Here is a 17,866-nt window from a genome sequence, read left to right as displayed (position 1 = left end):
CCTGGTGTGTGCTGACTCACCAGAGGATTCCCAGCCCTTGTCAGAAGCCAGATAAAGCCCTGTATTGCTAGAAGTGCTGCTGTCCAAGGTGCTGTACTATGCCCAGTCCATCCCTCTGGTTCTAGGATCAGTCTAATATTACTTATAGTAACATTGTAATCTTCTTACCAAGACCGCACATATATTATGGATTTTATTATTAAAACAGACTCACACAGTGGGTGGCAGCCATTGCATTGACCTGATGCATTTACTTATAATTACAAATCAGCGACAATAACAAGCGAACATTTTGGTATTTATTATAGCTGACTGTTTCTACATATAAACTTTTATATATCATCATCATCAGTTATTTATATAGCGCCACTATTTCTGCAGCATTGTACAGAGAACTCATTCACATCAGTCCCTGCCCCATTGAAGCTTACAGTCTAAATTCCCTAACACACACACACACACATACACACACACACATGCAGAGAGACTAGGGTCAATTTTGATAGCAGCCAATTAACCTACCAGTATGTTTTTGGAGTGTGGGAGGAAACCAGAGCACCCAGAGGAAATCCACACAAACACGGGGAGAACATACAAACTCCTCACAGATAAGGCCATGGTCGGGAATTGAACTCATGACCCCAGTGCTGTGAGGCAGAAGTGCTAACCACTAGGCCACTGTGCATATAACATAAAATTGGAGCGTTTCCCCCATTGCTGAGAATCTTTTGTAGCTTTTACGCTAATAGTTTGCAGACTATTATATTTGTCGTCTCTCTGTAGTCTGCAGAGCGTTACCACGTTCCATTGTACATATTCCTGCATTCAGCAGAGCATTTCATGCATAAAGCCAGTGTATCCCTGGTACCGTTCTGAGGCCTATAAATGTTGCCTTCTATATCTAGATACTAGATACCAGCTATTATACATTGAGATCACAATGATCATTATCCTAATACAAGGCAGTAACTACCATGCACTTTGTCAGTAAACTTCCCTGTTAGACTAGGTAAGAGTGGGGTATTCCCTCTTTCTGCAGATGACACAAGCTCTATTTCTCTATCAGAGAGTAACACTGCTATAGAATACTATATCCAACCTGTGAGCAACACTGTGGAACTTCCACCGGTATTGGACTTGAACTATATAACACTTAAACTAGGAGGAGCCCGGCTGGAGCTAGACAATCCCATAATGTAGGGACTTGGATACAAGGACAGAGGAGTAACTCCTGCCGTTGCAGGCTATACAGCTGCTATGGGGCCCAGCATTGATTGCTCATCAAATCTGGTGGTTCCCCCCACTCGATTCTTCTCAATATGCGGAGGAGCTGATGCATATTCCTTGGAGACCCATTTGGGCTTTCAGTACCGCTGTGATGGACCTGAAAGCCCAAAGCAAGAGCAGAGACCTCCAAGGGACCTCTGAAGTAGTGAGCAGATACACACCTCCGAAGACCTTTGAGGCCCGAAGAATTATGCCCCTGTACAAGGACATCCTATACATCAGTAAACTACCAACAAATGGATGTATTTCATCAGCACGTCTTAGTTGAAAGTCATTCTAGGAAATTATTCCCATGTACTTGGCCATTTCTTCCTAATCCCAAGCAATGCAATAATAATTGATATTTATTAAATAACACACACAAAAATCAATAAAAAAGTATAGCGTACAATGCATATACAATCATTGATTACACTGTTTACAGTATACACAATATGCTTTTTCTGTGTTTGCACATTTTACTAGAGGGAAGATTGTGTTTTTATTGGTGTATTTACTTCTTGGTCTGATAGGGCAGGACACTGATAGCAGATGAAATATTGGAGGCTTATTATGGAGGTGAAGTGTCCTTGCGTCAGTTCCGAGCCTCCATGCGGCAAATCGTCAGTGCTAACGCCAACATGGACTTTCTTAACGGGACCCGCAATGACCCCATACGTCACTTTGACTCTGAGAGAGTGAGGCTGGGGAACAGCCTCCTGCTACGTGCCCGAGAGGATCTGGTGAGGAACCTGAGGGCCAAAGAGTATGAAGGAGCACGAGAGACGCTGGGACAGATACTGCACTCACTGCAGGTAATGTACAGGCTTTGTGCACAGCAAGAAATGGTATTTAGGCAAAAACAAAATAAAAATAGCCCCCAAAAATGGCCAATAGGTGTCAATACAGAGGCTGTTATTGTCTGATCTTCTGTCTGCTGGATAAAAAGGCTTAACAACTATTGTAGGACATAACTCATATGTGTGAATAGACATGAGTACATTATATGAATATTATACATATTATACCTATAAGATGAAAGTAGTGCATCACAGAGTTATGTAAAATCTGAATCATCTCCATAACCATATTTGCTTTTGATTGTTCATCTTTATTCATCATGTGATATCTATGTGACAGTTCCCACTTCCTCTGTCCCATTTTTTTCAGGATTTTTACAGTCATACTAACTGGGTAGAGCTGGGACACACAGACGTTCATCCTGACCTCGCTACCCCTGGGAGAGACATCTCCTCCATTGCTGGAGGTATGATGGACTTCCCTACATTCCATTTTCCTGGTTTTCTCACTTCTTAAGCTGTGTTTGACTTGGGTCTGACCACCTTGTGGAATTCAGTCTTCCTTTCCTGCTTGTCCATGTGTATCGTGTTTATCAGCCAATCAGATCATCGGAATGTTCAGAGCAGCAGAAGATGAGTGTTCCGATCATGTGGGAGGCTGGGACCTGTCCATTCATGGGATTATGTTAGAGAACACGGGGCTGCATGTGGCAGGGGCAATGTCATGATATGATGAGGAGAATGGAGGGAAGCCACAGACTGAGTCTTAGAAAGTGGAAGGAGCTGGATCCACCAACAGTACGTGTGAGACTCCTGTCACACTTCTGTATGAAACAACGTTCAGACATCCATCTTCATTTATCTCTGCCTCTGCTAAGACTCATGAATATCCCTACTCTGATTTCTCGTATTACTCACTATTTATCTTTTTACTCATATATCACACCAAGAATATCTGTATTTAGCTCTTAGTTATCACAAAACATGTTCTCATTCTTCAAACTTTACTTCCAACAAGATATATACACCTATAACATTCAGAATTTCAGATCATCTTAATTATTCCATCAACAATCTAAAGATAATTAGATAAAAATGCATTGTTTGAACTATATACCTATTACTCGTATATTTTGAGAATAAAGGTAGATTTACTCCGACCTGTCACTACAGCTGCAGTTCTTAAGGACATGTCATTATCCTGTTCTGGTTCTCCTCTTCCATTGCCCCCACCCCATGTGTGTCCTTCCCTCTCACTCCCACTGCTAATAGGCTCCAAACTTGTAACCGTTCCCCCTGTTTGTCTTTTCTCTCTCAGTCTCCGATCAGACCTGCACAGATTGCACTGATGTCTCTTGTCAGAACAACATTGCCGCAGTCATTAAAAAGAAACATCTCCTGACTTCAGGATACTATGGGGAGACACCTGAGAAGCCTCAAGGTATGTACTTTACATCACTACTTAGTGCTGTGATGTATGGAGAGATTATAGCCCAGGGCACTATATAATAAGTACATGAAATATTATTGTGCCTCCTGGTGACATGTCCACTAAATGTTGTTTCTAACCTATCCATTTTGTGTACTGTAGGGTTCAACCATCATCTATAAATTGATTTTGAAAAGATGGTAGTCTGAGCCCTCAGCCCCCTCCCCATTCACTACTATAACACTTACAAGTCAGCCACTGCCAATGCCAGTGGAGGTCCAAGGGGACAGTGTGGGGGCTGTGAAGATGCGTTTCACATCATCTTGCCCCTGCTTTGCAGTGACACGCGTTGCATCATCGTGGGGTGGGTGCATAATGATGCAATTCACATGATAAGGCCCTGTCCATTGATGTACGATGGTGTGAGCTGGGTCCTTCCGCAGTGGCGGTGCGGTCTGGTGATGTACATCACGTCCTCAAGTCCCTCCCTGCCCACTTGACAAGAAAGAGAACCAGGATCCGGGAGGGTGGCCTACTCTCGCGGGAGTCCCGGAAGACTCCCTGAAATTCAGTAGACTCCCAGACATTCCGGGTGAATAGGCAATTATGTTATATAAATTCTGCACATGTACTGTCTCACACCATGATAATTGTGTTATCTGTGTTATTGTAAGGTTAGGCATCAACGTGTATAGAGTCCACCCTTTGTTTCTTCCACATTAGGGAAGTGCAGTCACGGTGGACCCTTTGACGACAGTAGACTACTCAGTGCCCGAGGAGGGATCAACAAGGACACCGCCACTGCTATGTTTTCCCCCCACCATTTCCTGCATGACAAAGCCGCCCAGTTGGCACTAAGGGCTTCCATTAAATTTCTGAGCGAGCTGAGGATGGAGGTGACGGATGCAGATATGCTGAGGTGAGAGGAGAAGGTATGATTAGGTGAGAGGTAGCTGGCCTTGTCCAGAAGCCTCATGTTCAGAAAAATAATCTGAAACCAATTGTCTATTCTAATCTAATTGTTCATTGATTCAATGGGTGCTGTGTCTCTCACTTGTTGCAGATATGATATAAATAAAAAGAGGTCAGCACAATACCTAGAATAAAAAGACTGTAACATTTTATCTTTACCCAATTTAGTGAAGCCCCTACTAGAAAAATATGGAGCACGAAATAACCTGTGATCCCTATAGTACGTAGGCCAGAAATCTAAACCAGACTGTAACAAACCATTTAGCTATCCCCAAGAACACAATGCCTAAAAACAAGAAAAACTGCAAGGGAACTCTCAGAGTTTTCCTGCAAAAAAAAAAATACCTTTATTGATACGAGACCTGAAAAAGTAGACTCACCCTATAATGCAATGGAATCAGAATCTGTAGCAGATGATCCCACTCCAGTTATCCAAAAGGTTTCCTTAAAGGAACTTAAAGAAACTCCAACTGCAGATCAAGTACAAAAAGCAATACACACTCTAAAATCTCACTTATCACCTAAAAAGAAGGATGGATGAAATGGCTTCTTAACAACAAGGGTCTGTTTTGGGCCTACAATTCCAGGAACAACAAACAACATAACTTGAGAATTGAAGGAGTCCCAGATGACATAGAGACGCTAGTACATGACCACTACCTCAAGTCACTATGTTCTGAGCACTTCCCCAGATACACCATTTATTGTTGAACAGAGCTGAGGCCTCTATTACAAGGTATATCACTACTAAGAGATGTCATACTAAAGGTTTCATCGTCCCCCCGTAGAAGAAGCAATAATTAGGTAGGTACGAAAACTTCAAACCCTGGCAGTTATCATTTATTTAGTACATTCTACAATATGACAGCTAGAATCTGATTGGTTGCTATAGGCAACATCTCCACTTTTTCAAACTGCAGTTTAGTAAATATACCCCTAGTAATTGCTCTTCACCTAGATTTACTTTGACCCCTGATTTCCAGAATTTCTGTAGTTTGTAAGATATCTCGGATCCTGCAATTATTTACTGTCCATTTCCTCCTTGTGCTTTTGAAGTTGACTTCCGTAGGTTTTACTTCAATACTTAGATCCTAGTACGCTCTCATATATAGGTAACTTTTATATTGGTGATGTAGTGGCGCTATATAAATAGATGAAGATGAAGAATATGTAGATATATACATGTTGAATGAAGTAAGGGTTTCTCAGATCTTTCATCCGCACCCTTTATTTGCCCATCGTGTACGTTTCCTTGTTCTGCCGCCAACTCTTCTTCTTGCTCTCTCAGACTCCTTGGAGTATCTGCCTACCCAGCTCTAAGCATTGTCCTGGACACCACAGGCAGTATGGGAGAGGAGATCACGTCAGCTCGCCTGCAGTCCCGTCACATAATCGAACGTCAACGAAAAACCCTGTTGCAACCGGACTACTACATCTTGGTGCCCTTCAATGACCCAAGTATGTCCATCCACCTATCCATTCTACCAAGTTACAGTATGATGTTTTGTACAACAAGTCAACATACCCTATTTGTTGTGTTTAGACTTTGGTCCTGTGTATAAGACAAGTGACTCTGTGGAGTTCTTAGAAATTATGGACAGTCTATATGCTCTTGGAGGGGGAGATGAACCAGAGATGTGTCTGTCAGCTCTCCAGGTCTGTATGTTTCTTCTCCGCTCTATCTCTCTATGCCTCCATCTGTCTCCCTCTTAGGTTTTCATTGGTGTGATGACCATTCTTTCCTGTCTTCTCAGCTTGCTCTGATCAACACACCTCCACTCTCTGAAATTTTCGTCTTCACTGATGCTTCTTCCAAGGACATTCATCTCAGGAACTCTGTTGAGGCTTTAATCCAGGAGAAGAAGATTAAGGTGAGCTTACAGTGCTTGATCATCCAATAGGCTTACGAGGCTGCAGCCTAGAGCATATTATCCCTGGTGGTCCCTTTTGGTGGTACAAAATTGTGACAGTGAGAGGTACAAAGTGAAGTTAATTTTAAAATATAATAGAATAGTTGTCGACATTCACAATGTATAGACTTTATCTGTTTTTTAAAAAAATCATTTTATAACTGTTTGGTGCTTGTGGCCGGAACCGCCGGCATTGCTCTTTTGATGTCGGCATTGTGACCGACAATCACACTGTCGAAAAGCCAAGTGGAGCTGAGTTTCAAAATCACACAACATAAACATTTGTGGGGGTAAGGAAAGCCAGATATTAAATTAAGCAAAAGTTTGTTTCTACCTACCGCATATTAGCCTGGGGTGAAAGCCTGAACCCTTAATCAGGCCCTGGGTGAGCAAATAATACCTCCAACGGCAAAAGTAGTGGAAAGACAGAAGAATGTAGTGGAAAGAGCGTTTGAAGGAGACAGCTGAAATTGGAAAGGTACTTCAAAGTAGAGATGCTCGGGCTCGGTTTTCTGAAAACCGAACCCACCTGAACTTAGGGGATCTGAGTAGGCTTGAGAGCTGGTACTTTCACGCATCCTTGAATCTGAATCGAGGCAAAACGTCATTGTTGCATTGTCGGATCTCGCGGGTTTTGGATTCCATAAGTACCTCCCTCCCCAGGAGATCCAGCGCCATTGTCCTGCAGAAACAGGGGTTGTGTTCTTGTCACTCTCCAGTCTCCAGTGACATTGCTCAGTGCCATTGTCACGCAGAAACAGGGGTAGCAGTGTTCTTGTCACTCTTCATTCTCCAGTGACATTGCTCAGTGCCATTGCTCATACAGAAACAGGAGGGGTAGCAGTGTTCTTGTCACTTGGCAAAAATTGACTGAAAATTACTGGAAATTAATGTTATTGAGGTTAATAATAATGTAGGAACAAAGAAAGAGCCAAATTGTGTGATTTTATAAAAAAAAAAAAAATAGTGATTTTAGACAAAAAAAAAAGTGATCCAAAATCAAAACCAAAATATGAAGTTAATCCAGATCCAAAACACGGGGGTCAGTGAGCATCTCTGCTTCAAAGTGAAGAAAATAAAGTTAGAACATTTTTATTGTCTCTTCAGGTGTCTTTCCTAATAACGGAAGATCCTTCTCGGACTGCAGTGAGGAGCAAGAGGGCATTGTTACATCCAGACAGATTTGACCTCTATACTGACCTTGCGTCTTCTTCAGGGGGTCAGATCCTCTTCACTGATAACCAGGATATCGCTAAGGTGTCAGAGGTGATTGCAGATTCAGCTCACTTTGATGTGGTGAGTACAGGTCTTCATGCACCAAGTATGGCTTAATCTCTCTGCGCGAGAGGTCATAATTGATATAGGTAACTACAGTCGTGTCTCTCCACTCACTCTTGCAGGTCACGCTCTTACACGAACAGAGGTCAGAGGGTGATGTAGCTTCGTACGTTTTCCTGGTGGACACTTTTTTGCACAATGTCATTTTATACATAAATGGTGACATCAAGAGATTCCATATACAAGACCCTACAGGTGAGGGAGCTATGTTTAGCTTTACAACACTTGAATGGGGAATTTGACTGTCACATTAGGACACAGGTATTCACTGAATGTCACTCAGCGGTACTACACTCTGGTGTTTTTTCTTCAACTAGGTCGTAAACAAAATGGCCACCATCAAACCTATGGCAGGTTTACCAGGGTCTTCCTGTCAGATCCTCTGCAGGCTGGTAACTGGAGCATTTATGTGGAAAGTGATGGACCCCACAGCGTGCGTATACAAGGTAAGAAAAATACACATTATGATTCTGGAAAAATAAAATGTAAGAAAACAAAAAGGCTTACTTTATCAACTAACAAAATATTCCCGAAGGAAAAGACTGGCACTAGCAATGAAAAGAAATAGATGGTAAAAGACATAAAATAGTATGATAAATAATCACATGTAAAGTAAGTCAACTCCACTGCAGCACATCAGGGGTCTATTGCTAAAACCCTAAACACTACTAAACACAAAACAAAGAAATCCGATAGCACTGTGGACAATTGACCAAATTGAAATTAATATAACCATATGACAGAAATACAGGGGTTAACAATCCTCAATTGTAATAACAAAGAATAAAATATTGGTTCCAATAAAAATATATATTTTATAACAACAAAAGAAACATGTGAAAATAAATAAAACCAAATCAGTCACAATAAACGGAGGAAAAGTCAGCTGGAAAGAATGAAAATATAATGTAATCTCAACTCAATAATGATCTAGGTTGCATTTAAAAACAACTTATTCCCAAATAATTAGATGACACACTCGCCCAAATAGTGGTTGAAGGTAATGCCACTTGGAGAGAGGGATTACCAGTTCCCGAATGAAATGTCTGTATAAGGGATCCTCTCCTTTCATTCTCCTAAGTGCAATACAAAAAACAATCCCGATCCAACAAGAAGTTAGCTACACGTGTCATGCAATAAACAGTCTCTTACCGGTACCGACCCGATATTCGCCCTCCGGAGGGAAGTTAAATCAAACCACACATAGATGATCCGTCAGGTTGTCCGTCTCTGAAGTATAAACAACTTGCCGTGTCGGCAGTGAATCACTTGTTGTTAAAACCAAACTGAGGTTTATAGACGGATATGATGATTCATTCCAACCCGTAATTACATGGCTGTAATGCAGCAGAGTCCACGGATGTTGTAGAATGTGGATCAATACCTTCTTTAAATGGGACTTGAGTAGAAACCACAATCGAAAACAAAATAACCATCCAGCTGAAATAAACACCCCTGACGCGTTTCGTGCTACTATGTAGCATTACCATCAACCACTATTTGGGCAAGTGTGTCATCTAATCCACTTTATTTGGGAATAAGTTGTTTTTAAATGCAACCTAGGTCAACCAGATCATTACTGTGTTGAGATTACATTATATTTTCATTCTTTCCAGTTAACTTTTACTTAATAAACTGCCTTTAGTGCAGAATAATGACTATAACCTGGCACGCTTATTAAACATCGACTGAGGTAGCTCAGATGTGCTGTAGACCAATGCAGTTAAGAGAGCTTTCATTGGTGTAGTGAACGTTAGGCAAATAAAAGCCAATATCTGATTGTCTGCCATTGTTTGGTGAATGGTTTCTCCCCCTCTGTATCATAGCGTGAAAGAGGGTTTCTGCCTTTACGCAAAATCAAGTAATTGGTTAGAACATGACGTCATGACACACAAAAAAAGTACTCAAACCATTATTTTATTTTTAACTCTGTTCATCCCCCATCTGAACCTTAATCCGTGTCGGTGCTTCTCGCCGGAGTATAGCACTGACATGGGACCTGTGGCTCTGATTAGCTCCATAGATTGTAAGCCTGCGAGCAGGGCCTACTTACCTCTCTGTCTGTATTACCCAGTATTGTTTTATTACTGTGTTTGTCCTCAATTGTAAAGCGCTATGGAATTTGCTGGTGCTATATAAATAACTGTTGATGATAATGATGATGATGATTAGCGTTCTGGCTGAGCTGTATAACATTCATTCCGGGTTGATTATCAACCAATTACCTGAGTCTCTCCAGGTTGAACGGAGGGTGGATGGAAATTTTGGTGCTGTAGGCTTTGAATAGACTTTACTTAAGGGAAAATTACCTATGTGGAGATTTTAATGTAGGGGTTAAATGTACAACTATAATATATATATATATATATATATATATATATATATATATATATATATTAGTATATAGGTGCTATCACACCTGCATCTCCGGCCTTCCATGGTGGGCTGGCCGCACTGACTTCCCCAGATCATTTTGTTAATATCTTAGAACTATATATCTTTGAACATAGTACAACGGAAAGCAGATGGGTGTGTGATTGGGTCTATTCTACTAGACAGTATAGATAGCAATTGTTTACAAATAGGATCAGAACTATATTTGATTTGGGTTTACTTTGCACGAATAAAGGGAGTTATCTCACTTTAAGACCATTTATAATAAATCTACTCCTGACAGTCGTTCAGCGGAGGTCTCGGATATACGTGACCACCAGGACGCTGTTAAATAAGAAAATAAATTCACCTTCATTTTTATTCCCTATAACGCACATATTTTGTATCCCGATTCTCGGGAGAGCCAGCCGATCTTTGTGGTAACTTTTTCCCTAACGGTGTGGGAAGAATCAAGGAAAATTCTATATATATTTTGCTATATTTACCTATTTTGCCCTGTGTAGTGCACATAAGGTAAAACTATATTTATTTTATTCCGTTACCAAATGAAAGCCCCACCCACCAAATTTAGTAGGGTGCACAAAGCAGTTACACATTACTTCTCAGATGAACGAACACAAACTGTGAAATGTGGCCTGGTCTTGGACATATAAAATGCCCCTGGACATGAAGGGGTTAAAGTCATGGAACTCTCTCTTTATCTGTTCTATTATCGTTCTTCCCCTACACAATCCCATTCGCCGTCCCGTCTCCCCTTCCCAGTTGACTTTCTCCCTCTTTGTCTTTCAGGTCGCAGCTCTGTTGATTTCTTGTATTATTTTGGGACACCTGTAAATGGATCACATCCTGGACTCTACCAACTGAACAGCCAACCGGTGGCTGGTAGGTAACTGAACACTCGCCCCTTTAATATCATATGAATATTTGCCCTCTATCGCTTGGAACAATCATGGATTTTTTTTTTCAATATTGTATTTGTACCTTAGCAAATTTGGAGGAGAGAGCAGAACATTTGCCCTCTTTTCTATATATTTGTCTCCTCTCGGGCTGCTCTGGGTGGTTGCTTGCCCCGGAGGAGGAGACTGGGCTGAGCTAGGGTGCGCATGCATTACCGTATGGCAGGTGCGTTGCTCTCTCCCCTCCTCAGTGCACCAAAATCCTACCCAGCCTCTGGCAGTCCTCTGTTTTGGAGCAGAGCTGGTGGTTATTACATATAACGCAGGTTGCAAGATACAGAGTACTATGGCCCTATGTATGTCAGTTATGGATCACAGAATTAGTACATAGAACGTAATATATTTAATAATTAAAAGTTATTTAGTACATCTTGGGGCTGATTCAATTAGCTGCGAGGTTCCATAGTAACGGCTAGGTTACAGCGTGATATTGTAGGCAATGATCTTCTCTTATTTTTTCTCGCTCCTCCTAGATGGGTGACCAAAAATAAGCATGGTTTTCATTACCATAAATGCCGGTAAAGCGTGCAAAAACATAACCGCAAGGTTACTACGGAACCTTATGGCTAATTAAATTCGTCCCTTAATATTTTCAGATGCTATTTACTATATTGTTATCTAGAACATTTAATTTGGGACTAAATCTCAGAGATTATGGGGCTCCCCAATAGAAACTATTTCAATCTCCAAAGTTCTACATCCCACCTGTTTCGTCCTAAAATTACAGTACAGGGAGTTTATTCACCTGATCTAGTTTACCAGATTTCCCTGGGTCCAAGGCTGCCTAATCTGCTGAGCTTTATTAAATATGCGTTTGCAATTATATCTAGAACTATGATTTTGACTGCTACTAGCTTTTTTTACTTTCAGGATACATACTCACCTGAGTTAGTAAGTAGTACATTGACCTGTGCTGCATTCACCGGTTGGTGAACGCAGCTTAAACACTTTTAAAAATAGATTACTATGACTGATGCAGTTACAGTAGTCACTAGGTGCAGCAAAGGTATTCTGGAAAATAAATACGATGTTCAGGAATCCAGTGCTTGTTTGTGGATATTGGAACAGAGTTTCTGGATGCAAAACGTAAAGTTTTTTTGTGTGCAATTTCTATGCAGTCATTGGGGCTGGACTAGTTAGGAAAGAGATGTCTGTAACGACCAGGGCATCAAATGGTGGCATCAAAATAAGCTCTGTCTATAACATTAGAGAGCAGGTGGAGACGTTATTGCAGGGTGTCGGGTACATCCTTCCCCTTTGTTGTTCCCAGGCGTCTCTGCAATTCTAGTGGTGGATGTCATCGGCCTCCCAGAATCTGCCAACCTAAGCCATGTCAGCTTGACCTCCGTCAGTGGGGAGATACTAACAGTGGAACTAGAAAAAGCCAATCAGACGGGGCTCCTAGTGGCACAGGTCGGGCATATCCCCATCGGGGGATTCAGTGTTGGTGTAAGAGGTCAGGATGAAAAGGGGCTAGAACTGAAACGTGAAGCCCCCCAGCACCTGAAAGCAGCTGAATGCATGTTGGAGGTGAGCTTAGTGTCCTCTTATGACCGCTCTACGTCTTGTACTAATGGTAACTTGTGTTTACTATAATCCTGCTGATTTTTACACGTCTAGACTTAATATTAAATTAAGCAGTCAGCAAAGTAGCGACATTCTGAATTTGATCCTTCAAACCAAAAACATAAAACCTCTAATCGTGTAAACAGAGAATAATACACTTACATAAAACCAACACAAACAGACACTGAAGCAGTGGCGGATCCAGGGGGGGGCGATCGGGGCATTCGCCCCCCCTAGCAGCAAAAAGCTAGGTCCCAGCCCAATCAGAGTGGTCCCAGCCGGCGTCCACAACGGGAGGGGGCGGGGCCAATCGCGGGCGGAAGGCGGGGTTAACGCAGGCCAGCCAATCAGAGCAAAGGAGGGGCATGATTATGCAAAATCGCCCCCCCTAAACATAAAGTCTAGATCCGCCCCTGCACTGAAGTGTACTGCGTTTCAGAGGATGTCCGGATGCAAAGGATGTATTGGGCTAGATTTACTAAACTGAGGGTTTGAAAAAGTGGAGATGTTACCTATAGCAACCAATCAGATTCTAGTTATTTATTTAGTACATCCTAGTCTTTCTTTATACTGTATAAGACTGTTCCTTATAAGGAAAGTACTGATAAATGTCCATTGAAGAAACATTTAATGTGGCTATTATAATGAAATTTACACCAAATGTCAGCATCAGAGTTCATAGAAGAAGCCCAGGGAACCTTCAAGATTTGAAGACTATTTGCGTTGAAGAAAGGGGCAAAATCACACCTGAGCAATGCATGTGACTAGTTTCTACATACATGAGGCATCTTGGAGCTGTCATTACCTACAAAGGCTTTTATACAAAGTATTAAATAAATATCAGGAAGATTGTTCAATACTTTTCCCTGTGTCATTTCACATTATTACACAAAACTTACATTATGGACATCTATGGTTTGATTTCTTTGCATGTATGTATTAAAAGGGTTGTTGCTGACATTTAGTGTAAATTTCATTACAATAGCCCCATTAAATATATATTTACCGAGAAAAATGTTGATGTGTTCAATACTTATTTCACCCGCTGTATATATAACATTATATGGCAAGGTAGGGGTCACATTGTGGACAACTCTGAAGGGGAATTGTTTTCCTGGGAGCACTTTTTTGTGGTCTACTGATAAAATATATACATAACCGAAGCACACAGGAGGGGGCAACAAAGGTGAAGCAAATTAGTTAGTAAAAGTTGCAGAAGGGCACAATTGGTAAGTGAGGAAAAGAGGGGGAAGGGTACACATAGACCACATTATTATAAAACTAAAATAGAGGCATTAACATTTACAGTTTCATATATATTTATCCCTATTTTAAAACCATAGTTGTCCCTTTTTTCCCACTGATAAGTTCAGGTGTGATGTTACATTAATGTCTTGCAGATCTCTAGTGATTCCCCTCTGACACCTGGGAGCTTGCATCCGATTTCATTGAAAATCACTAACTTTGGAGGGTCTCATTGCTATTCAGTCACCATGAATAATGACATGAGCAAGGGATCCACCACATTCAGGTGAGCAGGGCGAACCACCAAAATGGGTACCTTTTACCTAAACTGGCAGACCCCTCTGTCCTCTCCTGTAACCAATGTCCAACTTTCACACCACCTTCCTCTTGGTCTTCCCTTTGTCACCACCCTAAAAGTTTCTGCTGCACCTTGTGTCTGTTCATCCTTTGCCCTCTGGTCTCTTGCTACCCAGAATCCTCCTGTGCTCTCCCCATGCAGGAAACAGATGGGCCCCAGAGAGACACAAGAGAAGAAGATGGAGATCGGGGTTCCTGGTAACGCAAAGCACAATATGATAGTCACAGTTCTGGCAAAGGCAGAAGATTGTAACAGCAATTCACCACAATGCTCCACCTACCTCTCACTAGTGGTTGCTGAGAAAAGTGAGGTATGTATTGTCTACTCTTTGAGAGTAGTCATATTATTATATCATTGCAGCTCTAAGCTCTGTGCTCGAGCGTTTCATTATAAATATCTGTACTCTATTATAAAATTATTTATTTACTTTAAGTAGCATTTAGTTAACTGTTTATTAACATAAGATGTGCCTAAACCGTCATTGCTAACATTGCCTGATGTATACTTATATCACTACATTTTCTATATTAATTTATTTTCTATTTTACTTTGTTATACACACAGAAGATTTTAAGTGAAATTGCAAGTTTGTGGATTCCCCCTAACTTATAAATATTGTTTATTGAAAATAAGAGTAAAAGTGCTGCAGTGCCAATTGTGGCCAATAGATGGCGATATTGAATCAAACCATTCTTCTAGTGTTTACTTAATTGTTTACTTAATACACCCACTCAGACTCTTATTGTCTTATTGTCTTATTGTCAATCCATATTAGAGCAGTGTGTATGTATACTTTATATAAGATTATGTATTTTGGAATTTATATTTTTGTTATATGGACAATATTTGTATAAAATGCATGAGTGTACCCGTTGCCCATCTGGAATATTTTATGAATTAGATATAGCAAATGGTGAGCATTCACACCTTATAACTATAAGAATATTCTAATGTTAATATAACATAGCATCTCTTTTATCACCTGTTCTTTAATGTTTTTCTCCCCGTTTCTCAGGCGCCTTCCACGTCTACTCCTGTGTGCCCTCTTCCCTCTTATTCTGGCTCTTGCCCTGAGTCTGTGCCGCCCGCTCTATGCCAAGATCACCCCTGGAGCGCCCTCCTCCTGGTGTCAGACTTGGAAGGGATAAGATCAGCGCAGGTTCTCAATGGTTCCGGTTCCACCTCACATGGACCAGATGGAGAATATGAACGGGTCGAATTCACGTCAACCTGCTGTACCCCCCAAGCTGAGCTTCTGCTGCTGAATTACAGGGATGCAACTTGGCATTGCTCATTATATGCCCCGAATACTGCCATGCAGATGGAACCACGGAACCACTGGTTATTGCCGGTAGTGGTAATCACCTCTTTTGTCATACTCGCACTTTTAATAAGTCTAGCAGGGGTGCTCTACTTCCTCTATAAAGGCAAGGGTACATCCAATCGGGATGCTAGTGATACAGACTATCACAGCGGCAGAAGAACCAATGACCTTTTGTAAATTGTTCATCATTCTCAAATGCCCGGTGCTTTGCCCTATGGCAGAGAGTCCTTGACTCTGGGCGAGAAAGTCTACAGTATGAGATAGAAAGCACAAATGGTCGGAGAAGGAGAAGATCATCATCAGCTATTTATATAGCGCCACTAATTCCGCAGCGCTGTACAGAGAACTCCTCAATCACATCAGTCCCTGCCCTGTTGGAGCTTACAGTCTAAATTCCCTAACATACACCAAGATTGTCCATTGTAGGAAATTATAGAAGCACATGCCGTTCTACATAATTATGTTGGCCACGTTTTATATGTTGGCCAAGTTTTATACGTCGAATGCGGCCAGCAGGCGCTAGACAACATATATGTAACAAACATGAATAATGCGGAGGGTCCCGAGTTTTCCCTTAGAACATATCCGCAGTATCCACATGGATAGAATGTCCACAGAGACGGAACTATCGAACTGTGGGCCCCAGTGCAGGGAGGAGGGAACCGGGGCCCCCGACCCTCTGCATCTGCTATGCAGCAGGCCATATCATCTCCATAGGCTCTGGTGCACGAAACCTGCTAAACCGATGGTAGTTCTACCTCTGAATGTCCATTATTGTAGATAAACATCCACAGGAAGTACGTAGAGAAGACTCAGATACATGATTTCATGTGCAATGTGTGATTAATGTTAATTTATTCTTATTTAAGTTCAGAATGTGTAAATAGTTTGGGGAGCAGCCGAGACGTGGTTTTTGTGATCGCCTTTGGTCCGAATTTCGTCTAAACCATAAAAAGCAATCCAACACTTCCCAGCCCAAATTGTAGTAGAATACGTTTTGTAAAATGATGAATCTCTGTTGATACATATGTACAAAGCATGATTTTGCCGAAATTACAGAAGTATCAAAAGTAAATAGATGAGTTCTGAAAGCAAATTGCTGTGCAGTGTTTATTAAAGTGATACAAGTTACAATAACACAATGCAGGAGACCGAGGTTAGCAAATTGGGAGGGTCGTCAGTATGTGCTTTGTAAATACTATCTATGCTGGCGGACATGACACAAGGAAAACATAATGAAGGATCAAATTGTGTCCAATACCTCAACAAAGTTATTCCAGCTATTGCTACGGCCCCGTACAGCTGTGGCCACAGCCCCTTTGCAAGGGGCAATTGTGATTGTCCCACAAATAATAATTGGAGTCGAGCTTAAAACATGCTTAAATCATACTTGCTGTATATTATTTATTATGTAACTTGAACATAATACGGCTCATGTAGATTTGGATGTACGTCTGTTTTTCCGTGTAAGATAAGCATTTCTATACTGCTCCAACACACTAAAAAAATGTATGATTAAGTTCATAAATAGACATGGTGCATGGTATGAATCATTATATCTGGAGAGGCAAAACGGGGAAGGGCAAGTGTAGGCAAAGTACAGTTAGGACTGGTATGTAATTACATTTATGTACAACAAGCAACTTCCACATTTATTTATTTTTTTGCAGAAAGCCAAAGGTTCCCCTAGAATATGAGGCCTGCTCAGCCCATATGTAAATCTGGCACTGCCCCCCAGGTTTAACCAGCTGATAGCACTAGGGCTCTTCCCGCACACCTGGGGCGGTGGGAGTGGGGTAAAAATAATTATTTGATAGTAAAAATCTATTTTGTCCCTTGTGCGCTACAGGTCCCAGCAAAACCAGACTACACGCAACAGCATCCCCTTGGCTTCCAGGGTATGCTGGCACTTGGGCAACCATAAGTGCCAGCATGCCCTGGCACCCAGGGCCCGCTGGGACCTGTAGTGCACAAAGACAAAATGTAAATAAGTACACACCACCTGTTTTAAAAACTTTATTTGAGATAAATAAAAAAAACTGTAGCACTCACCAACATCCAGGGTCTTCATCTGTAATAAGAAAATAGATCCCAGGTTTTCCTGCTTGCAAATAAATAAACCACCATGTCCAGAAAATAAAAGAAAATAGATCCAAGGTTTTCTTGCTTTCAAACCCAAAATAATCCACGGGATTCTGGCGTGGCAAAATAAAAACCCATTTAGAACGACATTAACTAGCACTTCACATGAAGATCTCCGGCCGTGTAATGAGATAATTACAGCTGCTAGTACTATTTACACATAGGT

At 41.3% G+C, this 17,866-nt stretch overlaps 1 protein-coding gene across 1 annotated transcript in view; it reads left to right on the top strand.

Moving 5' to 3' along the window:
- Positions 1 to 16,654, top strand: part of VWA7 (von Willebrand factor A domain containing 7) — a 31,673-nt gene extending 15,019 nt beyond the window's left edge. Inside the window, exons 3-17 of the mRNA XM_075186608.1 lie at positions 1,800 to 2,081; positions 2,437 to 2,533; positions 3,385 to 3,507; positions 4,219 to 4,414; positions 5,756 to 5,925; positions 6,011 to 6,123; positions 6,222 to 6,338; positions 7,485 to 7,673; positions 7,778 to 7,910; positions 8,033 to 8,161; positions 10,899 to 10,991; positions 12,336 to 12,595; positions 14,032 to 14,162; positions 14,376 to 14,544; positions 15,250 to 16,654. Coding sequence (XP_075042709.1) covers positions 1,800 to 2,081; positions 2,437 to 2,533; positions 3,385 to 3,507; positions 4,219 to 4,414; positions 5,756 to 5,925; positions 6,011 to 6,123; positions 6,222 to 6,338; positions 7,485 to 7,673; positions 7,778 to 7,910; positions 8,033 to 8,161; positions 10,899 to 10,991; positions 12,336 to 12,595; positions 14,032 to 14,162; positions 14,376 to 14,544; positions 15,250 to 15,735 — 2,688 coding nt within the window. The 3' untranslated portion in view covers positions 15,736 to 16,654. The remainder of the gene's footprint in view (positions 1 to 1,799; positions 2,082 to 2,436; positions 2,534 to 3,384; positions 3,508 to 4,218; positions 4,415 to 5,755; positions 5,926 to 6,010; positions 6,124 to 6,221; positions 6,339 to 7,484; positions 7,674 to 7,777; positions 7,911 to 8,032; positions 8,162 to 10,898; positions 10,992 to 12,335; positions 12,596 to 14,031; positions 14,163 to 14,375; positions 14,545 to 15,249) is intronic.
- Positions 16,655 to 17,866: the final 1,212 nt, after the last annotated feature.

This window comes from Mixophyes fleayi, chromosome 9, assembly GCF_038048845.1.
Source record: "Mixophyes fleayi isolate aMixFle1 chromosome 9, aMixFle1.hap1, whole genome shotgun sequence".
Classification (NCBI taxonomy): Eukaryota; Metazoa; Chordata; class Amphibia; order Anura; family Limnodynastidae; genus Mixophyes; species Mixophyes fleayi.
The sequence above is the reverse complement of the archived record's forward strand: the minus strand, read 5'-3'. Positions and strand labels throughout refer to the sequence as shown.